The following is a 26,860-nucleotide window of genomic DNA, read 5'->3' as shown; positions in this document are numbered from 1 at the left end:
ATTTTACTCATGTGCGGAATCGCCCTTACAATAACAGCCTTGGGCTAGTTTATGATTTCAAGCCGATATTTGTGGAATGATCAGTAATTTTTTTTGTTTGCAAATTGTGTTCGCGTCTCTTTGCCACCTTGAGTGTTTGGAGGAAAATGAGATTTACAAACAATTAAACATCCGAAGACGTAGCATAAACAACGGATGTACTTTAAATAAGTTTTTTATTAAGCAGTTGAAGAAATGGGGGTCGAAAGCAGGCTGCCAATAGCTTCATTTAACTTCTTTGGAGATATTTAACATGATCAAAATCAACATTCACTAGGTTACCAACTACCTAGAGAAAAAGGGCCCTTTTGTGTTTATAAGGTACAGTTCAAAGAGAGTTTAAAAAACCCCCAAACTGTTGGCATGTACTTTAAAACAACTGGATACTTCTCAAACCCCCATTCCCCACCCCATCCCAATGGAAGAAAAAGCATGGGCATCCATGACTGGCTAGTGCAGTGGTGGCGAACCTTTGGCACTCCAGATGTTATGGACTACAATTCCCATCAGCCCCATGCTGGCAGGGGCTGATGGGAATTGTAGTCCATAACATCTGGAGTGCCAAAGGTTTGCCACCATGGGGCTAGTGGCTCTCAGCTTAATTTTAAATTTTTTTAAAAAATGGAATATAGAGTCTTTAAAGCTTTTGACATTTTCCCCTAAACCCCTAAGAATCAGGTAAAAAAAAGGTTGTTGCATGGTTAAAATAAGGTTGTTAAGCAGAGACTGCAAACTGAGGATTTTAACGGCCCTACTTTTATGTCACGTAGGGGCTGGGGATTTCTATAAATAAAAGGAGGTGACAACATGCAGCTTGAGATGCCAACAAATAGGGCTGTTCCCACCAAATTGGGCCTTTTAAGCAGCAGGTCAATGTAGGCATTCAGTTGCTGAAATGTTTCCTAGGAGGGAAGGAAACGATGTGTAAAAAAGCTCCAGGTGGTATCTGGCATAAACAATTAAATTCCAAATTAAAATGAGAGCCAGGTAGGGGTTAGAATGTTACGTGAAGGACTTTAAGGTCGTTCTTGCCCGCGGAACTGATGGTAACCTAAAATGGGATTAAAATCTACGGCAAAAACCGTGACGGAAGACAAAAGTGCCCCAGATGATTGAATAAGACGGAACAGCAGAAAGAACAATTTGTGAAAACAACGAGTAAACCCTGAAGCAACACTTCCTGCCACCACGAATCGCTTGAAAAAAATATCGATTCAATAAAACACAACCTGACCCCCCTTTCTCAAAAACTCTGCTGAAGAGACGGAAAATGAGTCTTCTCTCTTCTTTCATGCAAATCACACACTCAAAATAGCAATGCAGAGTTTCAGTTACAAACTGGAAGAGTTCAGGTCGAAAGCATCGAAAACAGAACGGCACAAACACAACCCAAACTCCTGGCAAACCCTTTGCATCTGTATTGAGGCTACTGCATACAGACAGAAAAAACGGACAAGAAAAACATTTCCAGTGTACAAATCACCCTGTGGATGAACATTCTTCTCCATCAGGGGTGAAATCTTCCAAATATTCTAAATGAACATCCAGTGTGCCATATACGGAGCGCAGGCAATTCAAAACCTTCTCTTGTATCAGCTCCACTTGATCTGTGGGGCAATAGTCATCCAAGCTGGACCTGTAAACAGAAAACCATGCTTAAGAACTGTGTTTTCACAAACAGCAGAGCCGTAGGTTAAAAAGAGATTGCAAAGGCCTTAGCAGACCAGGTGCTCAGAAGCAGCAGCAGCAGCAGAAGGCCATTGCTTTCACCTCCTGCATGTGAGCTCCCAAAGTTAGTTTAGTTACCTTCAGATAGGGCAAACATATTCCTGGTCACCATATCTGGGCAAAGTGTTTGAACCCAGAACAAAGGAAAAGTTCATCTTTTACAGTTTTGTTGTTGTGACACCCCCCCCGCCCCCCATCCAGAGTTATGAATCCTGCCCCTTGCAGGATCTGCTGGGGGGGCGGGGGTGAATTAGGACTAATAAAAGGAAACACTTCTTCATGCAACGTGTGATTGGTGTTTGGAATATGCTGCCACAGGAGGTGGTGATGGCCACTAACCTGGATAGCTTTTAAAAGGGCTTGGACAGATTTATGGAGGAGAAGTCGATCTATGGCTACCAATCTTGATCCTCCTGGATCTGAGATTGCAAAGACCTTAGTAGACCAGGTGCTCAGGAGGAGCAGCAGCAGCCGCAGAAGGCCATTGCTTTCACCTCCTGCATGTGAGCTCCCAAAGGCACCTGGTAGGCCACTGCGAGTAGCAGAGTGCTGGACTAGATGGACACTGGTCTGATCCAGCAGGCTAGTTCTTATGTTCTTATGAGGTATAATTATCACAAACAGCAAATTATACCTATATTTAAAAATAAGCTAGGGTTTCAGTCAACACACACATATTCCCTGCTCCTCTGGACAACTTGGGGATTGAGGCCTCTGCTCTTCCAAATTTTTTATTATGGCTAACACACTAATGTGGGGGAGGGTGGGGGGTGGGGGAGACGGCAGCTAGTGAGTCAGTGTGGTATAGCTGTCCAGAGCGGTGGACTCTAATCTGGAAAACCAGATTTGATTCCCCACTCCTTTCACATGAGCAACAGATTCTAATCTGATGAACCAGGTTTGTTTCCCCACTCCTACACATGAGGGCTGCGGGGTGATCTTGGGCTAGTCACAGTTTTCTCAGAACTCTCATAGCCCCACCGACCTCACAAGGTGTCTGTTGTGGGGAGAAAAAGGGAGTTTTTAAGCCCACTTTGAGACTCCTTACGGTTGAGAAAAGAAGAAGAGTTTGGATTTATATCCTCACTTTCTCTCCTGCAGGAGACTCAAAGGGGCTTACGAACTCCTTCCCTTCCCCCCTCACAACAAACACCCTGTGAGGTGGGTGGGGCTGAGAGAGCTCCAAAAAGCTGTGACTAGCCCAAGGTCACCCAGCTGGCGTGTGTGGGAGTGTACAGGCTAATCTGAATTCCCCAGAGAAGCCTCCACAGGTCAGGCAGCAGAGCTGGGAATCAAACCCGGTTCCTCCAGATTAGATACACGAGCTCTTAACCTGCTACGCCACTGCTGCTCCAAATCCAACCCAAATCCAACCCATCTTCTCCTTCTGACCTTGGCCAAGTTGCAGCTCTCTCAGCCCCACCTACCTCACAAGATGCCTGTTATGGGGAGAACAAGGGGAGGAGTTTGTAAGCCACTTTGAGACTCCTTACGGTTGAGAAAAGCAGGGTATAAATCCAAACTTCCTCTTCTAGTTCATTGAGTTTGGAAGGAGGAAACAAGAGATTCAAAGCCAACCCTGGGCGATGGCGTCACTCCCATTTTCTCGGCTGTAAGACCAACTGCTGTTGATTTGCTGAACGCAAATCAAAACGGACACTGGGATCAGTGTCTTCAAACTTGATTATCTTCTTCATTTTTGTACCCTCGCTCCCCTGACCTGCACATACTCCACGGAATCAGGAACCTGGGCAGATGTCAAACAATGTTCTAGGGCACAACGTGAGCCTGCTGAACTTCACTGTTCAACAGGAACCAGGAACATTTCATAAAAAATGTCCAAGAATTGGCTCGCCCTCCCTCAACCCTGCAGGTGGGACATGCCGTCTCCTATTGAACTTACCTGCCATTGTGTTTCTGCAGGTGTTTTTTTTTTACCTTAAAACTGATTGAAAGTGATGAACAACAGAACGCCTGGAAACATATAAAAATTCTTCTCTGAAAAAAAACAATCCAGGCGTTTTGCTTCTACCATGGTGGGACAAGTTCTTTGTCAGAGGCCCCTTCCGCACAGGCAAAATAATGCGTTTTCAAACCACTTTCACAACTGTTTGCAAGTGGATTTTGCTATTCTGCACTGCTTCAAAGAGCACTGAGAGCAGTTTGAAAGTGCATTATTCTGCATGTGCGGAATGAGCCAGAGTTTTTGGTGGGACATAAGCGTTGTTCGCTGCTGTGCTTACTGAATATCAGTTCAGGCCATAGCCAGTTGTACATCCATTGCAAGTTCTCAATAAAATGAGATTTCGCTAACCCGCAAGTCTGCCCTACTGAGGAAGAGCACGGGCACGACATTTTGCCAGAACTGATATTCAATAAGCATAGGAGTGAATATGCGACTAAGCTAAAGCCTCCTGCCTCCCTGGCTTCTCCAGCCCAAAGCGAAACTGCTGATGGAAACAATCATCTCCAAGGTCAGGGGATGAGATAACTACATTTCCAGGTGCAGAGGAAAACGCCAAAAAAAAATGGTTAGCAAAGCGCGCCAAGCAGGATTTACAAGGTGTCAACATGTTCCAGGATATGTAGAACAAAAACAACCTACCACATAAATGGCTATTATCAAAAGTATATTGCATGTAATATTCTGAAAGTGGAATATAAAGTAAATAAAGAGCAAAGAATCACAATAATAGGAAAAGAAAAATAACCACTAAGATGGTTTGCCACTGATAAAGCAGACGTGCTTCTGCGAAATGGGGAAGACCCGGAAACGTCCCGTTTGATTGTAGAAAACGCTGCACAGTTTCTGGAGATGTTGCTTTTGCTTGGAGTTATTATTACAAAAATATTTGCACAAGTTTCCGGAGAAATTGTTACTTACCTGAACTTACCTGGGCCATGGGACCTGTTTATCTCCTGTCACCGTGCTTCCTTTGCAGCGTATCTTCAGTGTGTTATTGGGTGGTTTGTTCTGCTCCTTGTTTGCTGTTATTGTTCTTGTCTTGTCCTTGTGATTCTTTACTCTTTATTCACTTCATATGCCACTTTCACAATATTACACACAATAGACTTTTGACAATAGTAGTTTAGGGGGCGGGCTGTTTTTGTTCTACCTATTTTATTCCACCACATTTTCCTCTTGTTTCAGTTTACCAACATTTTCCAGGAGACATGATAAGACTGCAGGGCAGGCCTTGACCATAAGATACAAACCGTTAAGAATTACTGACCTAGAAGACACTTGGTCTGCTTCAAGACCTTCCCCACAATGCTTACCACCCAAAGCAGAGTACGCTCTTTTAAAAAGTTAAACCACTGGGTCCTTATTGACCCACGGGGTGACGTCACATCATGTTACTAGGCAGATTATGTTTAGCACGGCCTTCCCCATCTTCTATCAGTGAGCTTGGAAGTGTGTAACTCTGCTCAGGATAGCCCTGAATGTTCCAGTATCATCACTACATCATAAGAAGGCAGGGCATAAGATACTCTTCCAGACTACACTCCCTGTAAGCTCTGCGCAGCCACCATATTGGTGCCCTGCAGATAAGGGACCACCCAGCAGGGAGAGCTCTTTGGAAGTTTCGCGTAGCAACCAGGAACGCTTAAGCCTTAGAGCAGTGATGGCGAACCTATGGCACGGATGCCAGAGGTGGCACTCAGAGCCCTTTCTGTGGGCACACGTGCACAGAGTTCATCGTGGGGGGGGGGGCGGAAAATCACCCCTCCACACACACATCTAGGCTAGTCTGGGCACGATCCTTTACCTGGGAGTAAGCTCGGTTGCTGGCAATGGGGCTTGCTTCTGAGTAAACCCTCCTAGGGTCGTGATTCACCCATTCGAAGTGTTGCACGGTTGCTTCACCAAGCTTACTCCCGAGTAACGTGCGCCTCGGAACCAACCGTTTTTTCTAAACTAAAACCTCAGTATTCAGGTTAAATTGCCGTGTTGGCACTTCGTGATAAATAAGTGGGTTTTGGATTGCAATTTGGGCACTCGGTCTCAAAAAGGTTCGCCATCACTGCCTTAGAGGAACTACTGCTTCCAGGTATTTACTAAGTATTCATTGGGAATTCCAATTCAAGTAAAATCCTTTTAAAACAATTCACTTGCTTTTTAAAAAAGCACACATCCAGACTGGCTTCTTAAGCTATTGCATGGACACATGCTAACTGAATGAAATGTACCGAACTTAAAAAAAACCCACAACAACTTTCAGAGCTGCAGCAGTCTTCAGCACAACTTGCACTGAGACAACCAGGAGGACAACCCAGGCGAGGTGTGGCAGGACACAATCCCACCGGAACTTACCGGGCTATTGTCACAAGAGTGGGCTTTGGCAGATTCCTCAAGAGATGTTGTACAGACTGCACCAGATCCTCTATTTCTTCCTCAGTGCTGACGTGGTGGGGGATTTCCGAGTAGTCGCAGGTGAGCCCAGCTTGATGAACCTGAAAGGTGGTTACGCAGAGCAGTTCACCATTGCATGGAGCCGCGTGGCTCAAATTCAAAAGGAGTTCCCACCCAGCAGCGTCGTCTGCTTCTCCCATTAATTTTTCTATCACGATCCGAGAATCAGAGCGCATTACGGGCACATATGCAAAAGGTGCACCGGGGAAGTGCAGAGACATCCCTAGCTATACATTTTTATCCCACCCTTCCTCCAAGCTCAGCACATCCACCGAAGATATCATGGACCGGAAACAAAGAGACCTTGGAATCTCATATCTAGACTGACATGATGCGGAGAATTCATTCAGGAGTGGGGGGAGGATTAGCAGGTGGGACAGCCTGACCCTTGGCCGCCTCCTCATCTTGTCAACCATGTTAAGATTTCAGATGCTGTGACCTGGACTGCCCAGGCTAGCCTGATCTCATCAGATTCTGGAAGCTAAGCAGGGTCGGCCCAGGTTCCTACCTGAATGAGACCACCAAGAAAGCCCAGGGGTTCCTGTGCTGAGGAAGGCAGTGACTTTTTAATTTAACACGCCTTCATTGGCATGCATAACAAAACAGTATAAAATAAATATGCTGCCACAAGAGGTGGTGATGGCCACTAACCTGGATAGCTTTAAAAAGGGCTTGGACAGATTGATGGAGGGGAAGTCGATCTATGGCTACCAATCTTGATCCTCTTTGATCTGAGATTGCAAATGCCTTAACAGACCAGGTGATCGGGAGCAGCAGCAGCAGGCCATTGCTTTCACATCCTGCACGTGACCTCCCAAAGGCACCTGGTGGGCCACTGCGAGTAGCAGAGTGCTGGACTAGATGGACTCTGGTCTGATCCAGCAGGCTAGTTCTTATGTTCTTATGTTCTTAAAGTTAGGAATAATAAAATAAAACTTCACAATGGATCATGAGTTCAATTTACACACCTCAGCCAGGAACTTTGCCACTGTGAGATAGCAGTTAAAATCACTGCAGTTTAAAAGCATAGCTGCTTTATCTAGCTCTGTGTAGGTTTTCATAGGGTCAATAACCTGTGATAACAAGCTGGATCTTAATTTCTGATAAAATGGGCAGTGGAGGAGAATGTGCGGAATGGAGTCCAGCTGCCCTGGGCTGCAGGAGCAAAGCCTCTTATCACTCGAGTCTTCCTCTATGGAGCGGGGATGGCATAATGTTAAATCTAGCCAGCATGTAGCCTCTCCTGTATGTGGGTTGGTAAGCACTACCATATAGCAGGCTAGGTTTCCCTGTACAAGTGGGATTGCCACGTTCATTGGTGAGCAAGATTTATTGGCCAAACTCTGTAATTGTTGGTAATCCATTTCTAGTAGCCGCTCCTTAATGAGGGCAAATGTCTCGGTGAAGGTTAGCATGTTCCAGGAGTCACTATCGTAGCCCAGTTCCCCAATCTTTGTTAGAACTGTTGTACACCATTCAGAGTGGTGGAGTTCGCTCAAGGTGAGTTGGGTCAATGAGTTGTCGGAGCTTTGATAATGGATATGCAGCCAAAATTTTATGATGTTTAGCCAGATAGTGGCCTCTATGGAATATTGGCCCGATTCTAAACATAGAACTGCATATGAAACGCAGTTTGGCACACCAAATAATTTGTGCAGAAATTTAGAGTGGAATGATCTAAAGGCACTGTTATTGGGGTTTAGCCAAATAGGAGGAAAGGCAGTGACAAACCACCTTTGTTTGTCTCCTGCCTTGAACTCCCCGTGGGGTCACCATAAGTTGGTGCCAAGTTGATGGGACTTTCCACCACCAAGAGATCAGACTTGTTAATCTTCCCGAGTGAAAGATGTACCAGCGATCTCACTTGGTGACACTTAAAAGTCTTTCTTTCCAGCTAGCCTCAAGTACCGTAACTGTGCAGAGGTTCCCAAGGCCACATGGAAGGTAAAAATGCCATACTGGACACAGTTTTAGTTTAACAATCCTGAATGCTGCCTTTCAGCTTCTTCTAATCGTGGTTCAGAAGTATGGAACACGGCAGCCTAAAAGCTCAGCACATATCTTGCATTAGAAGTTCCTGAGGCAAGTGTTATGGTCTCAGTTCAGTGGTGGGATCCAAAAATTTTAGTAACAGGTTCCCATGGTGGTGGGATTCAAACTGTGGTGTAGCGCCAATGGGGCTTGGCGGGGCACAACGGGGGTGTAGCCGGGCATTCCGGGGCGGGGCATTCCTGGGCAGGGCTGTGGCAAGGACGCAGCCGCTGCACCGGTCCTTTGGCGGGAAACAAATGCACGCAGGCACAGCCTGCCACGCACGCCAGTGCACCTCCTGCTAGACTGCTTCAAGTTCTGCGCGCTACTGCTGAGAGAAGGGGCGTAACTAAGGCAAAAATCACATGGTAAAATCACCAATTAGTAACCCCCTCTCGGCACACACAAATAATGAGTAACTTACTCTCGGGAACCTGTGAGAGCCTGCTGGATCCCACCTCTGTCTCAGTTTACATTGGGAAGCAACGCTACTTGCTCTCTTTGGAAACCTCAATCAAATTATAACAAACAGAACTTACCAGTTCATAATTAGGAGTTAGCAGCCGGTTTTTCAGACTGTGTATAAGAGGGATTAGAGGCGCCATCCTGCGATTAAACATACACACCATTACAAAAGTTGCTTTAAATGAACAACTCAATGCAAAACGTTATAGCTAAGGCCAAGAACACTGAGCAGCTAGATCCAGGATCTCATAGGCTGTGCACCATTCTGCAAACTGGGATTTCCCCCCCTAAACTGAGGGATATTGCGGGCATTGTTATGTTATGTATTAATTGCTGCATTTTAATTTATATTATTTAGAGATTAACTTATATTTGATGTTTATGTTTATCTGTATTTGAATGTTATGTTGTTCACCGCCCAGAACCCTTCGGGGGTTGGGCGGTACATAAGTTGAACGAACGAACGAACGAACAAACGAACGAACGAACGAACAAACAAACGAACAAACAAACAAACAAACAAACAAACAAACACAGCCACTGCAGATAAGCCTGGTGTAGCGGTTAGCATGGTGGACTAGAATGTCAGAGGCCCGCATTCAAAAACCCCTTGCTACGAAACTCATTCAGTGACCCTAAGTCTAGTCGCCCACTCTCTGCCTAACCTACCTCACAGGACGATTGTGAGCATAAAATGTAGAAGAGGAAACTGATGTAAATTATCCTGAGTTGAGAGAGAAGAGCTGGCTAGAAATGTAGTAAATAAATAGAGCTGGCTTGCAGAAAAATCCCGTGCAAGGACTAGGCCTTAGCCTCCAAAATTACTTCACAGATACAAAAAACCAGTTTTTTCAACAAATTTTGGGGGGTGTAGAGTTATGACCTGGGGTTGATTCAAAGAGCATATATATTACTTCATGTCTTGCCACTGAAGGTGAGATCTGTCCAGAGGTGGGATCCAGCAGGTTCTCAAAGGTTCCCGAGAGTAGGTTACTAGTTATTTGCGTGTGCCGAGAGGGGGTTACTAATGGGTGATTTTGCCACGTGATTTTTGCCTTAGTTACGCCCCTCCTCTCAGCAGTCGTGTGCAGAACTTGAAGCAGTCTAGCAGGAGGTGCACCGGCGTGCGTGGCAGCCTGCGCCCGCGTGCATTCGTTTCCCGCCCAAGGACCGGCGCAGCGGCTGCGTCCTTGCCACAGCCCCGCCCAGGAACGCCCCGCCCCCGTAATGCCTGGCCATGCCCCTGTCGTGCCCCGCCCAGCCCCATTGGCGCTACACCAGTTTGAATCCCACCACCGTGGGAACCTGTTACTAAAATGTTTGGATCCCACCACTGGATCTGTCCCTCTCAGGGGAAAAAAACCTGTGTTTGAAAGGCTGAGACACACACAGGAACTTCACAGGGTTGTCCCTCAACTGACATTCTGCTCCTTGTCCAAAATGTATCCTCGCCAGGCCTGGTCTTTGCTAGGTTTTAGATAGTTAAATAATAAACGGAGTTTTCGTTTCAAAAGGCCTTCGGACAAACTCTGGTGCTTAACAGACCTTCTGGGTGTTGGTTTCCCAATTTTGTTTCTTTAACATATTTATATCTTACTTTAACTCCGTGGTGGCGAACCTTTGGCACTCCAGATGTTATGGACTTCAATTCCCAATTGGCCATGCTGGCAGGGGCTGATGGGAATTGTAGTCCATAACATCTGGAGTGCCAAAGGTTCACCACCACTGCTTTAACTCTTTACACTCAAGGAGGCTAACACCAGCACAAGATGCAGGTGGGCGAAACAACAGAACAGTTCATTAACAAGATAGAAACGTGCCCTGATTAAAGCTGTCAAACCAGTTTACTCTCCAAATTAGTGCTCTGAAACAGAACTATTTCACATGCCTGTGACCTCATCAATGTTAGAAGACAGTTACCTATCCAATTGATATAGAAAAATTCTTCATATGATTAAATCCATTGGAATTGACCTCGACCTTTTCCTTCAGGACAATCAATTGAGGACAATTTTGCAAAGGACAATTTTACAAAGAATTTGTGACCATGAAACTGCAACATTATTTCCTCACGGCCCAAGAATCTGTTCTCCCCAATTCTTAGGCATTCAGTTCAATTCCAATTCCAATTAATCTTCTTTTTGATTCTGAATCACCCACATACAGATGCGTCTTTATGATGACCGGGCTCAATTCCTTCTCATCATCCGTCCTTTCTGGGAGATTCCTCCGTGCGTGCCGGGGAGAAACGCCAGACTCTGCCTCCACATACTCTTTGATTGTCAGCTTTATAAGGACTTATGGGAGAAATTTATTGCCCCAGTGAAATCTGTAGAAACTATACAACGTATGCTATTAAAATACCCCCTCTATGAGGAGGTAAGGGAAAAACGCCTGTCATATCTGCTGCGTAATATGACATATTGTTTTGCTAAAGTTTGTTGCAATAAATTATTACAAGATAAAAAGGGGACTATCACTAAACAGGAAGCAAAATTGTGCTTATTCATTATGAAAAAGAAAAAAATGAACGAATTATGGCACCCCATTTAGCTATTTCTGGTGTTTGGTATGCTTACATTAAATAATGATATGTATATAATATGTAATTTTAATTTCAGATACACCCATTAGAAGCCTCAAAGAACTGATGGAAGTTGTTTGAACATACTGGCATACTGAGGAAGACGCACGAAAAACGTTCTATATGCGCAAGACATTTCTATGTAGAACCTACAGAATTGATACATGGACTATATGGAACTGAAGTTTTGTTTCTGAATAGAGAATTGAATGGACTAAGTGATTATTTATGTTTAGTTATAAGAGTTGGAAGACTTAAGCTCTATTTTTAAGAACCTTGTCAGAGAAATAAGGAAATGTAAATACAAATAGAAGTGTTGAGTTGTTCAATTATATATAAGACGAATATATAAGATTAGACACAGCCAGAGTGCAACGTGTGTATTTTTGAGTTTATTTGGGCTAATGTATATAATATGTACATGGAAAACAGTTGCGGAGCTTCAACGGGGTGGGGAGGCGCTGCACCCTGGGTGTGCGCCATTGGGGTCACGTAGGGGGCAGAAAATCGCCCCCCACACCCCTCCCCCTTTCCCCACCCCACCCCACCCCACCAGGCCTGGCAGCCCGGAGAAACCTGCTGGTGCTGCTGGAGCGGAAACCACACAGACCCTCTTCCCACACCTCCAGAGAGGCCTCTGCAGGAGTTGGTGCTTGCAAGGTCTCCTGGGAAGTGTAGTTCCCACCCCCAGCCCCACTTACCTTAGTTCAGCCAGCTGAAAAAGCAGCAGGGTGGAAACTAAACTTCCCAAGAGATCTTGCGAGCCTCACCCTCCCAGGGAGGCCTCTGCAGGAGTTGGTGCTCCCAAGGTCTCCTGGGAAGTGTAGTTCCCACCAGGCTGCTTTTCTCAGCCGGCTGAACTAAGGTAAGTGGGGTGCAGGGCGCGGCCTGTGCAGGGCGCCCCAGCGGGGTGGGAGCAGGCGCCATTTTGTTCCAGGCACCATTCCCCCCCCCCCCCCACACCACTGATGGAAAGTGCTAGAGTATTGGGGAGTGATTTGCATTTGCTGTAGATGTCTTTTGCTGTACTGGAGAACTGTATTATATTTGGTAATTGACTATAAATAAAGCGTACTTACTTAATTATTGCCCCAGTGGCCAGGTCAACACAACTCAAAGCAAAAAAGGGACAACTTGCTCTCCTCCTCCCTAATAGAGGCCCACATCTTACAAACTTGGTTGCTCAGTACTTCTCACAGATTTTAAAAATAAAAAGTGAAATTAAATTATTTAAAAATTTTTAAAGTGAAGACCTGTACGAATTATGACAGAACCTCTCGTTTGACCTCTTTATAACATCAATTTTCACCATAACTACCATCATTTTAACCTATACATCTTTCTGACTACATGTATATTGTAATTTTATGCCAATAAAGGTATTTGCACCTCGTACCTGTGACCTAACTTGTTCTATAGACAGGCCCAAGTGTTACTGATCACTGAGGCAACACAGATGGTGAAAGAGTTTTCCAGAGCAACACTGTACATAGGATTTCTGTGGCAAGGTGATAAACGTACAGTAATAAGGCTGGAGAATCCAATTCTAATGAAAACTGCACAGAAACAGGTCAGAATCAAACTATGGTCACAAAGACCTTGAGTCAGAGTTAAATACAAACCACCAAATCACCACAGTGGGCTTTAATAACAAGGTTCCAATAGGAAAACCTGCAGTGAAAAAGTTGAATGCAGACTTTTTGGCTGCATGTTTCCACACTGTCTCTTCACGGTTTTCATTAGAATTTGGTTACAGCTGAAAGGCAACACTGAACACTGAACACGCATGCAGAACTCTAGCCGTTCAAATTCCGCCTGTGCCCATAAATCTTTTCTTCCACATGTTCTAATAGCTCAGAGGTGGGCAATTATTTTTTCCATGGGGCCGCATGAGAAACAGAAAATATTGTGGAGGGCCGGGCCAAAAGGCAGGGGGGCGAGGCGCTTTTGAAAACCCCGCAGAAGCCGGCAGCCAAGGCAACCGGCTTCTGCGGGGCTTTCAAAGGCGCCTCGCTCCCCAGCAAGGCAGGGGGGCCAGTCAGGGTCATCCGGCGGGCGGGATGTGGCCCGCGGGCTGTATAATGCCCAGGTCTGTAATAGCTGGTTGGAGCGAAAGGAAATATCATTTAGACACCACTGAGATCCTCACCCAGGATTTAAAGCCCATCTTTCCAGAATCTCATCGGAGTCGTCGTCACAAAGGTCCGCAAACACGGCTTCAAGATCTTCCAACTGATGGACGCGATTCTCAACGCAGTCCAGCAAGTCCTCCTTTAAACATACGCATAGAAAACACGTGAACAGCAGCGGCCAATGGGAGTTCAACAAGTTCCGCTAAGGGTAGCTCAGTCCAAAAAGGGCACAACGCAAAGAAAATTACATGCTCCCAAGTCCCACTGCATCTACACTGAAATATTAACAAGCGTCCCTTTAACTTTTGTGTGTGTAATGACACATGATTGGGTGTCAAACCTGTTACAGCAGGGTAACGGGTTCAAAATATTTAAGCCAAAAAGCTTAAGCCAACAAAGGAATAAAATCAGATAAATATTTTATTCACGCCAACAGACGGGCAAAACAGCATCAGGGGAATCACACAAAATGACAGTGTGTTCTTACTTTTATAGGTTACATCAGAATAGCAGTAAAAAGAATACACCCCAAAGTTCATCATCATCAATCAATCATAAAGAAAGGTGGAGATTTTCCCTTTCCCCAAAACGTTTGGAGTTGTCCAAGACCCTTACTGGAAGATGTCAGCACCTGGTTCTTTGACGCAAGATGAACTAGGGCCCTGTTTCTTTCTAATCTATATTGTCTTTTGTTGCCCTTCTCCTTAGACAAAGAGCCTAAACATTTTCATGTTTCTCTCTTCGGTCACTAGAAGAAGGCCAAATCCAAGGTATCTGTCTGGGAGCAGTAAGACCTTAAAAACAGTTGAGTTTGCACATTCTATATAACTCTAAACAAGGGGCATTCTGCTGGGCTATCAAGCTTGCCTAGTAACAGAAAAAGGATAGATTTTCAGGCCCGCATTTTTCTTTGTTCAGCTGCATCATGGTTGCCAACTACCCATTACAGAAAGAAAGTAATGGGGGGCAAAAAGAAAACCTTTGCTTTTTCAGAGTATATTCCTCTTATGCCTTCTGCGCCTACATACCCAAAAACTGTGATCTGGTGGACAATGAGCCCACCCTAGTGAAAAGATGACTGACATTCGGTCTGACACAGTGGCGTATCACCACTTTGGTCCAACCCCCACTGCCAAACTCCCCTGCCCCCAAACTCTCCCAGCTACCCCCTCCCCCGTGTGTTGCTGGCTGGTGCTGCTTGGAAGAGGAAAAAGTTTGTTGGGAGGCTTTGGGGGGAAGTTGGGGGGCTTTGGGGGAGGGTCGGTGGTGGGCTGAGCGCAGGGGGGAAAAGAGGAGACACGGGTCAAAATGCGCCCCCCGCGTGACCCGGGCAAATGGAGCCTGGGTCGTCTGCCCTCTCTTCCCCACCTAATTCCACCAGTGGTCTGACAGGAATAGACACCACAGTACGTTAAACCAGAATATGGGAGGTTTGCATTCATATATCCACCAGGGATACCGAGATCCTTTCAGGCTCATAGCCAGATCTTAAACCAGACGAACAGATCCAAACCATTGGCTTCATTTAGGAATCTCTGAAACTGGCCCGTCACCACTTATTCAATCGCCTCGCTCAAGAATGGTGCAATTGGGATTGGATGTTTGGTTATACTGCTGTCCTGGGTCCAGAGAACGTTTCTTAGGTGGAGGAGGTACTACTGCCCACTACAAGGCAGGAGTGAATATACTCTTTGCCAGGATGGGGTGGGCGGGGGTGGCGGTTTACTATCTCCTGGACCCAGTTTGCCAGTTCTGCCCCCCACCGGCAGATTTAAGATGCCAGGGAGGACAAGGGTCGTACAATCAAGTTATAGTATCAGACATCCCAGAATCCTGCCCACCTCTTCACACTGTACAAGCTGAAAGACAATTCACACACGTTGACAAATGGGCACCGAAGGATACGCTGATCCTGCTATTCTTAATGCAGAAGAAAAAGAAGAGTTTGGATTTATAACCCGCCTTTCTTTCCAGTAAGAAACTTTGACCTTACCCAGATAAACAAGATGAACTGGGTATCACTTCTCCAGTTCATGGGAATCACATACCTCTGAGGCATTGCTGTTCGGCTTCTTAAAATTATAAAGTTCTTGCAAAAGCTTGTACTCCTCCTGTTTACAAGGAAGGGAAAAAAATACAGTATGTTAATGATTTCTTCAATGGCAATCCTTCCTCCGATTTACAGAATTGCTTCCCAACACAGAATTCAAACGTGTCCACCAAAGTAACAAGAATATTTCAATAGGAATAAAGCATTCAAAGTAAGCTACGTTCCAGCTCAGTTTGAGGTAGTATCACAGAAGGGCTGTACCACATTTTCTCCCCGAGATCCAGGAAGACTGTACCACAGCTCATGATGAGAAAAATCCACACTCTGGACCTCTAAATAACGAGATGCTGGAAGAATGGAGCACTTTTATACTTTAACCGTAACTCAGTAGTTTCAGGCAGTGACTTACTTGACATTTTCTAACTTTTTCTTAGCTGACGGGTCAGTGCTGGACAATTTCTGGGCACCTGGCCACAAAGAGGCTGGTAACGGTCATTCCAAACATGGCTTGATTTTCAGTGCTGAGCGGGTCTTTAGACAACATCCAATGCTGGGCGGACATCAGTAGTCCCTCCAACCATCATAGGGAACTGAACGAAAGTTCCCTACCTCTGAACAGAAGTGAGCTGCCTGTGGGAGCTCCCCCTGCTGGTGGCTTCCAGAACTGCATGACACCAATAGAGTGACACCAATAGGTTTTCAGGGAATGTTGGCTGGCCCCCAAGATGTAGTCACCAACTGTTTTAGAATGTTATTATAATTTACAATTTTAAATGAGTGATATTTATTGTATTTTAATTGATGTAAGCTTCCCAGAGACTGTAAGGGGAACAATAGACTATAAATATGTTAATAATAGCACATATATACATATTCACTCTCAACTAAATTTATTTAGGATTAGGGATGGGCAAATAAATTATAATTGTCCGTCCCTGATCCTTAATAAATTTAATTGAGAGTGAAAGCCAATTCATACTTGGTGGTAACCCCTACAAATGGCTATGCACCCTAGATTTTTCCCTTCGCTTTTGAACCCACATTTGGAAACTCACTGATGTATAAGCCTGTATCCACATGTTGTGCTACTGCGATCATTTGTGACCACATAGACAAGAGAATCAAGTTGTTATCAATCAACTGTGATGCAATGATCAACCAATATCCACTGTAATGCAATGACTCAGTGAAGAGAAAGGGATACAACGTGACCTCTACATGATCCATACAGTGTGTGGATGACCACAGTTAATCTGCAAAACAGATACTCGTGTATAAAAGAGAAGGCGGTCCGGCCTGTGCTACTAAGCCTACATCCAAAACTTCTTCAATTACAGGAAGCATTTGTTGTGCCTCAGATGATGAGTGCACTTCCTCTACTGGAGTGATAAGAGGAGAGAAACATAAACCAAACATCAGGAAAATCTTTTTCCCAGGGAAAATTCAGTTTCTGGGTACTGTAGCACACTTATTGCCTTCTACAAAACTTATGCGTGAGAGCTCCCTGTAGCTTAACTACCCTGTTTCCCCGAAAATAAGACATCACCAGAGAATAAGACGTAGTAGAGGTTTTGCTGAAATGCGAAATATAAAGCATCCCCCGAAAGTAACATGTAGCAAAGTTTTTGTTTGGAAGCATGCCCATCGAACAGAAAACCAGAGCAAGCAGCTGTGGAGCGGAAAAATAAGACATCCCCTGAAAATAAGACATAGAGCATCTTTGGGAGCAAAAATTATTTTCGGGGAAACATGGTATCTTCCCATATTAAACAGTAATTGGTTGTCTGATTAGAATTACACGTGTGTCTGTGACTTCGTATATGCTGTTTTTCACATGTGATCACACCGTCACTTCATCAAATCTCACTGTTGGTAATCGAGAATGGGCTGTTGTTTTCACCTTGCAAACAGGTAAGCGCAACAGTCATATTCTCTGTTGTGGCCACCACCTTGAGGCATGGCTTGTCTGAAAAGATGACAAAGACTCTCCCATAGTTCTATCATTCTGCAGAACGCACACAATTGAATTGGAACGTCACCTTTATCAATGGGATAGTATTTTTGCTCTAAATCATTTCAATTCTGTCGCATTGTAGCGTTTACTGTATCGTTCCTTTTAAAATGTATAACCCACCTTGAGTGTGATAACCCACCTTGAGTACAAAGAAAACAGGCTACAATTGAACGAAGGAACTAATAAAAACAACAGATAGACCCAAAGGCGGTCATCTGATAAAATAAATCTTAGTTGATTACTCTTATGAGTTTAACAGACCAAATCAGCACCAGTTTCTTTGTGAATAACTGAATGGTTGAAGAAAGGGCATTTTTCTTCGTTTATATTTGATAAAGTTGAAGCTTCAGGCTCTGTCTAATCAAGAATAAATGCTCCTCATAACAGGGCATTGAGCATTCACAGCCTTCCTAGATAGGAGTAGTGGCATAGGAGGTTAAGAGCTCGTGTATCTAATCTGGAGGAACCGGGTTTGATTCCCAGCTCTGCCGCCTGAGCTGTGGAGGCTTATCTGGGGAATTCAAATTAGCCTGTACACTCCCACACACGCCAGCTGGGTGACCTTGGGCTAGTCACAGCTTCTCGGAGCTCTCTCAGCCCCACCTACCTCACAGGGTGTTTGTTGTGAGGGGGGAAGGGCAAGGAGATCGTCAGCCCCTTTGAGTCTCCTGCAGGAGAGAAAGGGGGGATATAAATAAAAAAAACCTCTTCCTCTTCTTCTTCTATTACCGGAGATAACAATTTTAGTGCTCTGCCCAGCTTTTTGACATATAGAAAGGTTTAAACAAAATTAATCTAAGACAGGGGTGTCCAACTCTGGTGCTTCAGATGTTCCTGGACTAATTCCCATCAGCCCCTGCTAGCATGGCCAATTGGCAGGGGCTGATGGGAATTGTAGTCCATGAACATCCGAAGCACCAGAGTTGGACACCTCTGATCTAAGAAATCAATGCCTTTATCTGGACCGCCCAGATCAGCCCGATTTGAGAAGCAAAGCGTGTCTGCCCTGGTTAGTACTTGAATGGGAGACCACCAAGAAAGCCCAGGGTTGCTCTGCAGCGGCACACAATGGCAAGCCGTTTGCCCGTGCCGTCACCATAAGTCGCCTGCAATTTGACAGCAAACAGAAACGATCAACTGACAACAGGACATCCAGGCAAGTTACCTGAGTGTACATTTCTTTGAAAGGATTCTTAACTGAAAAAAAATCCAAGTCAACATCTAAAACGTAAGCAGCGTCCTTCTGCAACGCCTGGAGAACGTCTTTAATAAGCTCTGTGGTTCGGCAAGTGTGGTTGCCAAAGGAGCACGAGGCCGAGGGGCCCTGGAAGTCACCTGCTGTCTCTGGCGCCGGGTTACTCTGTTCTAGTCCTTCCGGCGGGGTGTCCAAAGAGCCAAGGAGAGGAACATCCGTGTCCTTTGACGAAGAGGCAACAGCCGCGTCTGCTGTATCATCGCTTAACTTGAGCCTCTTAGCAGAAGACAGAGCCCGGCTTCCCTCCCAGTTGTCCGAGGTCTTGGTGGGATTCACAAGGTGGACACTCAGGTGCAAAGGCTTCTTGTTCTCCAGTTGATCGGCCGGAACATACAGACCGTCAGAAAGGAAATAGCTCTCGGTGCTTGTAAGCCTGGAGTAATAATACCATTTATTATCCAATAATACTTCTTAGCATTCACTTTGCCTATTTCAAAGAAGATCATCTGCACTGCTTTGTTCTACCCAGCGGTGGCCAGTGAGATACTTTGGAAAGTCTACAAAATCAGCACAAATGGCCTGTTTATTGATTAGTCATCCCATTTACTGATTACATCAGTAACTCAGGAGTATACTGGCTCGATGGGTGATCCTCACTGTGGGTGCCCTGGTCCTTCCCATGTATTCCCTGCTGCCCACTTTATTCTACCCCCAAAGAACTGGGCTTTCTTCCATCTCAGAGGAGAAGGGTTCTTCACAAGAACCCAGGAGACATCAACTCTGGCTCATTCCACACATGCAGAATAATGCACTTTAAAACTGCTTTCAGTACTCTTTGAAACTGTGCGGAATGGCAAAATCCACTTGCAAACAGTTGTGAAAGTGGTTTGAAAACGCATTATTTTGCGTGTGCGGAAGGGGCCTCTGTGTCTACCCACAAAAACTCAGGAAATGGAAACAAGTGCTTCTTTTCTAGAAGGAAATCTAGAAGGAAATCTTGAAATCTCAAAATCCCTAAAACACCCACAGCTTCAACAAGATTGACAGCGCAATCCAGATCTGGGGGGCGGGGGCTACACTGTGTCCAGAGTCAGCGCCATGCCACCTCCAACGGGACTTTGGGCGACTAGAAGAGCCACACAGAGGAAAGAGATTTACAGTATGCCACTGTGTTTTTTGGCCAGGGGCGGAGTGAGGGACACGCATGCATCCCTGCCACGCCCCATGTTGCCTCGCCACGCCCCTTGAACGCTCTCACCATGCCCCCGCAGGGGTGTGCACCCGGTGCGTTGTACACCCCACGTCCCCTTGGCACTACGCCACTGTTTGTGGCTTACATCGGAAGCGTTCCTGGTGTGAAAACCTGGTTGAAGCGGTCTCAAGTCGGCTCCACCCACAGGAATGCCCCCAGCTGTGCCAGCACACAGCTTCAAGCCAGTGCGGCTCTGCCGGGCGCAGGCTCTTCCCAACTGGGCACTGTGGAGTTCCGTGGTGCCCGGCCGCCTTCCAGTTTGTCCTCCCTCGCTGGCATGGTTCTGCCCTGGCTCCAACAGCCGATCCCCCCCTCCCCCCAAGACTGGACTGTGAGCAAGACAATGACGCATTCTGATAGAAAAATCATTTGGCAGGAGCCGCCGATGGGAACCTGCTCAGACAGAAGCCGGCAAGCGCAGGGAGGAACTGAACCCGCCACTCTGTTGACGTGAGCTGCATGTCTACAAGGCCCAGGCTCTATGGTTACCTGATCGTGGTGGTTGAGGTGTCCTTGCCCACTAAAAAGTGGTGGGTTCCTTGTTCGATCTGCTGAGCCCAAGACGGATGGAGCCAGATCACTTGTGAAAAGTGACCCGCGTAAACGGCCGGCATGATCCAGTTCTCGATGCTGACCTCGCTTCACAAACGCACGCAAAGAAAACGGGATTGAGAGGGATATTGCCGTTTGAGAAGGCAGGGGGGAAATGTCCACCCTAACAAAGACATAACTAATACAGCAAGTAGTTAAAATACAGAATAGTTTAAACCAGTGGTGGCGAACCTCTGGCACAGGTGCCAGAGGTGGCACTCAGAGCCCTCTCTGTGGGCACACATACACAGAGTTCATCATGGGTGGGGGGTAGAAAATCACCCCACACACAGACATCTAGGCCAGTGATGGCGAACCTTTTTTAGACCGAGTGCCCAAATTGCAACCCAAACCCCACTTATTTATTGCAAAGTGCCAACCCGGTAATTTAACCTGAATGCTGAGGTTTTAGTTTAGAAAAAATTGGTTGGCTCCCTCTTCCTCCGCCCCACCCGCTCGAGCAGGGGCCAGCCTGCTCTAGCCTCCAGCAAGTCCCGCGCGCACCGCTCTGTGCCTCTCTAGCATCTCTGCCTCCTCTGCGCCCCCCCCCCCTCGGGCAGCAGCCACCTGGAGCACAGGCACCAGGCCCGCCAACCGAGTCCTCCCTGCTCACCGCGGTGTGCACATGCCATGCTCAGTGGCCCAGCCAGCCTAGATGTGTGTGTGTGTGTGGGGGGGATTTTCCGCCTCCCCACATGATGAACTCTGTGTGTGCGTGCCCACAGAGAGGACTCCAAGTGCCACCTCTGGCACCCGTGTCATAGGTTCGCCACCACTGATCTAGGCTGACCTGGGCTGTGGGGCATGACGTGTAGGTAACCCTGTTAAGTGCTGTTAAACCCCACTGATTTTCATGCGAAGAACTAAAGTGCAATCCTTTACCTGGGAGTAAGCTCGGTTGCTGGCAATGAGACTTGATTCTGAGCAAACCCTCCTAGGGCCATGATTCACCCATTCGAAGCATTGCACAGTTGCTTCAAAGCAAAGCCACTGACTACCACCAAGCTTACTCCCGAGTAATGCTTCGAAACTAAAACCTCAGTATTCAGGTTAAATTGCTGTGTTGGCACTTTGCAATAAATAAGTGGGTTTTGGGTTGCAGTTTGGGCACTCGGTCTCGAAAAGGTTCGCCATCACTGGTTTAAACTGTAAGTAATCGAGGTTACATGCTTAACAACCCAATCTGGAGCCGATGGGAAGATGGGGCAGTGGCGCTTTAGAGTCGCCCCACCCCTTCCCAAAGGGCTTTCCCACGGAGCAGGAAGCCCGAAAAAGTTAGAACAAAACACCCCCTGGATTGGGCCGCTTGTGCAATCTTGCATCTTAATAATCTAATTTATGGAGTGTTGTGGGTTTTCCGGGCTGTGTGGCCATGTTCCATTAGCATTTTCTCCTGACGTTTCGCCTGCATCTGTGGCTGGCATCTTCAGTGGAGTATGAACTTGCTTTACTACCATCAGATCCTCTGAAGATGCCAGGATAAAATGGGTGTAATTCCTTGCCAGGAGAAAATGCTACTGGAACACAGCCATACAGCCCGGAAACCCCACAACACTCCAGTGATTCTGGCCGCGAAATCCTTCGACAATAAAACTAATCTATCTTTGATAAAAATTCAGGTTCTGTACATAGATTAATGCATTGCACGTATTTGTACACGGTTGCTTAGTTTACAGCTCAGATCCTGCTTTTCGAATTCTGAATCTCAAATAAAGTCAGGAAATCAAGGGGTAGAATGGAATTGAGGGAGGGAAATACAAAGCCTTGGAGAATTTCCAATCTCAGTATGTGCAATTCTAATATGCAAAGATAAGTAGTTTTTTTTATTTATAGCAAGCCTTTATTGGCATAGACAACAGTACAACAATAATAAAAAAAGGATTAAAAAGCAAATACAATACAGGAAATAAATGTTAGGTCGAAGGAAATCTACTGGCGTTTAGTAATTTCCAGGAGAAAGTCTGCCACTATCATACAGAGAGAAGGATCAGGTTTGTCCAACAAGTAGTGTAATCTAATTAAATCGGGGAGATGGGGTAAATGTAAAGGAGTAAGATTCACATACTTGGATCTGATTGGTGTTTGGAATATGCTGCCGCAGGAGGTGGTGATGGCCACTAACCTGGATAGCTTTAAAAGGGGCTTGGACAGATTTATGGAGGAGAAGTCGATTTATGGCTACCAATCTTGATCCTCTTTGATCTGAGACTGCAAATGCCTTAGCAGACCAGGTGCTCGGGAGCAGCAGCCGCAGAAGGCCATTGCTTTCACATCCTGCATGTGAGCTCCCCAAGGCACCTGGTGGGCCACTGCGAGTAGCAGAGAGCTGGACTAGATGGACTCTGGTCTGATCCAGCTGGCTTGTTCTTATGTTCTTATATGATTTCCTTGAATCTGAGACAGTGAAGTAATTGGTGGGCCAGAGATTCAACTGAGCCATCGTTACATGGGCACAATCTTTTAGCCTTTTCTTGCAAAGAGAAGTAGAAAACTGACTCTTCTATACAGGCTTAAAGAAACAAGCAATTTAACCGGATGCAGACATAATATTTACCTGTATCATCCACTGTCCATGTTTGATTTTTACACTACGGTCATTGAGTGTACTGGAACTGAAGGACTGATGTTGGGTTTTTTAGTACTAACTGAGCCCCGTGGCACAGAGCGGTAAACTACAGTACTGAAGTGAAAGCTCTGCTCACGACCTGAGTTTGATCCTGACAGAAGTCAGTTTCAGGAAGCCGGCCCAAGGTTCACTCAGCCGTTCATCCTTCCGAGGTCGGTAAAAGGAGTCCCCAGCTTGCTGGAGGGAAAGTGTAGACAACTGGGGAAGGTAGTGGCAAATCACCTCGCGCCCAGCGCACGATCTTACCTGAACAGAGTTTCTTTGTCAAACACAGTATCTGCAGGCAGGTTCACTGGAATCAGAAGATCAGGGTGGGAATCCAAGTGGATGAAACTGATGTTGCTGGCAGGAAGATGCTTCGAACCGATGGCTCGATAAATGAAGGGAAGGACCTAGAACGGCAAGGAATTACACCCATCACGTTTGAGGCACAAAGTCACAATCAGGGAAGACAGTAACTGACCCACGTCCATCCCTTATGGTTTTACAGGGCACCAGGAGCAGAAATCCCCAAAGAGGCAGAGATGCCGACCAACAGGATGGTGAGGGGTGAGAACGTGGAAGTGGTTGGCCTGTTTATTGGGTGACCATATGCCAGTCAAGTCTCTCAGGCTAGCAAGGTGAGAGCCAGCAACAGAGAGTACCTAAGAGCAGGTGGGCTCTAATCTGGAGAATCGGGGTTGATTCCGCACTCCTCCACATGAGCAGCAGACTCTTATCTGGGGAACTGGATGCGTTTCCCCACTCCTGCACATGAAGCTTGCTGGGTGATCCTGGGCTAGTCACAGTTCTCTCCAAATGCTCTCAGCCCCACCCACCTCCAAATGTGGTTGTTGTAGGGAAAAGAAGGGAAAGAAGTTTGTAAGCCATTTTGAGTCTCCTTACATAAGAACATTAGAACTAGCCTGCTGGATCAGACCAGAGTCCATCTAGTCCAGCACTCTGCTACTCGCAGTGGCCCACCAGGTGCCTTTGGGAGCTCACCTGCAGGATGTGAAAGCAATGGCCTTCTGCTGCTGCTGCTCCGGAGCACCTGGTCTGCTAAGGCATTTGCAATCTGAGATCAAGGAGGATCAAGATTGGTAGCCAGAGATCGACTTCTCCTCCATAAATCTGTCCAAGCCCCTTTTAAAGCCATCCAGGTTAGTGGCCATCACCACCTCCTGTGGCAGCGTATTCCAAACACCAATCACACGGTGCGTGAAGAAGTGTTTCCTTTTATTAGTCCTAATTCTTCCCCCCAGCATTTTCAATGGATGCCCCCTGGTTCTAGTATTGTGAGAAAGAGAGAACAATTTCTCTCTGTCAACATTTTCTACCCCATGCATAATTTTATAGACTTCAATCATATTCCCCCCCTCTTACAAGTAAGACAGGGGGTATAAATCCAAAATCTTCTTCTAGCCTAACTTATAGGTTTGTTGCCAGGATAAGAAAGAGGGTGGGAGACCGATTCACCTTCCATCAGCAGGTAAAAGCTTTTTTAAAAATGTTTTGCTGGCATTCGCTCAGTGATTTCCTGCTTTTCCGTCCACTATTTTAATTGTTGTTTTTATGTTGTGCATATATTTTAGTTCTGGCTTTAATTGTTTTTCTGTGGGCGGGTTGGTTGGTTTCAAAATGTGATTTCACTAAGTGCGTTAGCGGTAACACCAGAAGGGCAGGATAGAAACCCGGTAAAATAAGATAAAGTAAAATAAGTGTACGCCACTGAGAGTTCCTCGGAGAAAATAATGGAAGAACAAAATGCACCAAATAAGTAAAACAACCGCTTTGCCCACATCACTGACTGGCATTTTCAGAGACGCGGCGCGATAAGGTGTGTTTCCATAAGATGTGTCCTTCTCCGTGGCACAGTGTAGAACGACTGTGTGGCAGGGAATATATTTTGTCCGCCTAACAGGCATGTTTTTGTAGGTGTTTGAGTGGAGTTCAATGACAGCTGATTTTGCCTTTGTAATCACAAAAACAGTCACCGCACAACACACAATTCCTCCCTGCTGTGCCACGGAGAGGAACACATCTTATAAAAACGCATCTCACCGTGACATGCCTCTGAAGATGCCGGGCATAGCTGCGGGCCAAACTTTAGAGGTAAAAACTACCAGCCGATGGCCACGCAGCCCATAAAATCCACACCAGCCAGTCGATTCCGGCCGTAGTAGCCTTTTGACAGCGCAAGACAAATGAACTTTTAGCATGCTCAATGCCACACGTGCGGAAAAAGCGCCCTTTTCGGGCAATGCCACCCAGCAGTTCCCAAGCAAAACTGCAAGCCCAGGCACTCTTGCTAGCAAACAGGCCCCTTTCTGTAATGCTACCTTTGAATCCGAATTGCTGCCTCTGCAATCCGGATTCTACACACATGGGGAGCAGAGATGCGAACTCACATCGTGGTGATCCTCCACCACCCAGACGGGCAGCGTCGGGTAAGTGCGGAGGGGGCCGGTCCCACCTCTTGGTTCGGAGTCGCCCATGTTACCCCCCGCAGTGCGCCCGTGGAACGTTCAGGCCCGCAACGTTCCAACCCCGAACGTCCGGCGCCGCAGCGTTCCACGGCTCGGAGGCCACCGTTCGGAGCCCGGACCAGCTGCCGGAAACCCGGGCGGACCCGTTCACACGTGACACACGCGGGCATGGTGGGAAAGGGAGGCGGAGGAGGGGCATCGCAGGCGTTCCGCAACTAGGGTGGGGGGAGGGGTGCAGGTTCTGGCAAGGCGCCTCCCGGATCTTGCACGGGCTTTGCATAGCCGGACTGGGAACCACGAGCCGGGCTGCGCGCCCCGGGCCGTCCGACAGTGTTCCCCGCTTCCGCTTTGCTGCAAGCAAGCACCGCCTCTCCGCGAGTCGCTTCCGCCGGCCCGGGTTTCCCTTGCACCTTGCCGGATGGCTGGGGCTGGATGAACCCTTTGCAGGTAAGGGAGGTGGTTTGCAAAAAAAGCCGGCGGGGTGGCGGGAAAGGGTTACCCCATAAAGGTCCCGTGTGGATCTGGGCTTGCTTGCTGATGCGGTTTTGCACACCTCCCCGTGGTTGCATGCTCCCGAAAGGGTGGAATGCAGCCCTGGGAACTCGCTCAGGCATGCGCAGCAATAGCCAGCAACACCCCCTCTCCCCAAGCACCCCCCCGGGGGGGGGGGGTTGCTTTCCCTTTTCGAAGGTTTGTTTGGGAGCCGCCCCTGAAGTCCGTGAACCTGACATCTGAGTTTGCATGACCCGGGATGAGGGTGCCGTTTGGAGAAGACGACCCTGGCTGGCGGCTCCCCAGTTCTTACGCTCCGTTGCTTTTGTCATTCAGCTTTGGGTGATGCCCAAAACTGTGTGCACAGGGCAGATGTTATCCTGTAGATCAGGAGGGTCCCATTCTTGCCCATCAGATGTCCATGGACTGCGATTCCCATTGCCTTCATCCAACTCTGGTCCTCCAGATGTTCATGGACTACAACTCCCATCAGCCCCAGCTGGAGGGCCAGACCCAGACCCCCCCCCCCCTATTTCAGATGTTCCCATTTGGTTCTGGAGGTCTCCACCATACTCCAAGTCGTGAAACAAATTTATAATAAATAAATAAATGTCATGCGTCTTCAACACATGAGATGGCAGCACCTGAAAACTATTGCACTTTGTCCCAGTGTCAGTCAGCTAGGGATGCCAACCTCCAGGTGGGACCTGGGGATCCCCTGGAATTACAACTCACCTCCAGACTATAGAGATCCATTCCACTGGATGCGTTGGAAGGTG

At 46.8% G+C, this 26,860-nt stretch overlaps 2 protein-coding genes across 2 annotated transcripts in view; one reads left to right on the top strand and one right to left on the bottom strand.

The window, feature by feature from the left end:
- Positions 1-658: 658 nt before the first annotated feature.
- LG09H5orf22 (linkage group 09 C5orf22 homolog) lies at positions 659-25,936 on the bottom strand. The gene is made up of 9 exons (XM_048507499.1): positions 25,512-25,936; positions 23,368-23,513; positions 20,394-20,543; positions 18,623-19,085; positions 15,442-15,504; positions 13,411-13,532; positions 8,752-8,818; positions 6,083-6,222; positions 659-1,675 (listed from the first exon to the last, which is right to left on the bottom strand). The coding sequence occupies exons 1-9, from the start codon at positions 25,596-25,598 to the stop codon at positions 1,519-1,521; spliced, it is 1,395 nt and encodes a 464-aa protein (XP_048363456.1). The 5' UTR covers positions 25,599-25,936; the 3' UTR covers positions 659-1,518.
- Positions 25,804-26,860, top strand: part of DROSHA (drosha ribonuclease III) — a 132,492-nt gene continuing 131,435 nt past the window's right edge. Inside the window, exon 1 of the mRNA XM_048508504.1 lies at positions 25,804-26,036. The gene's annotated coding sequence lies outside the window, so the exon portion shown is untranslated. The remainder of the gene's footprint in view (positions 26,037-26,860) is intronic.

Source organism: Sphaerodactylus townsendi, linkage group LG09 (genome assembly GCF_021028975.2).
Source record: "Sphaerodactylus townsendi isolate TG3544 linkage group LG09, MPM_Stown_v2.3, whole genome shotgun sequence".
In the NCBI taxonomy this organism is placed as follows: Eukaryota; Metazoa; Chordata; class Lepidosauria; order Squamata; family Sphaerodactylidae; genus Sphaerodactylus; species Sphaerodactylus townsendi.
Note: the sequence above shows the minus strand (reverse complement) of the source record. Positions and strands in the feature narration are given on the sequence as shown.

Coding starts and splice junctions, on each gene's coding strand:
- LG09H5orf22 (XM_048507499.1), bottom strand. CDS start 25,598: ATGGGCGACTCCGAACCAAGAGGTGGGACCGGCCCCCTCCGCACTTAC. Junction 23,514..25,511: donor TGGTGGAGGATCACCACGAT/GTGAGTTCGCAT, acceptor TTGCCGTTCTAG/GTCCTTCCCTTCATTTATCG. Junction 8,819..13,410: donor AGATGGGCTTTAAATCCTGG/GTGAGGATCTCA, acceptor GTTTAATCGCAG/GATGGCGCCTCTAATCCCTC.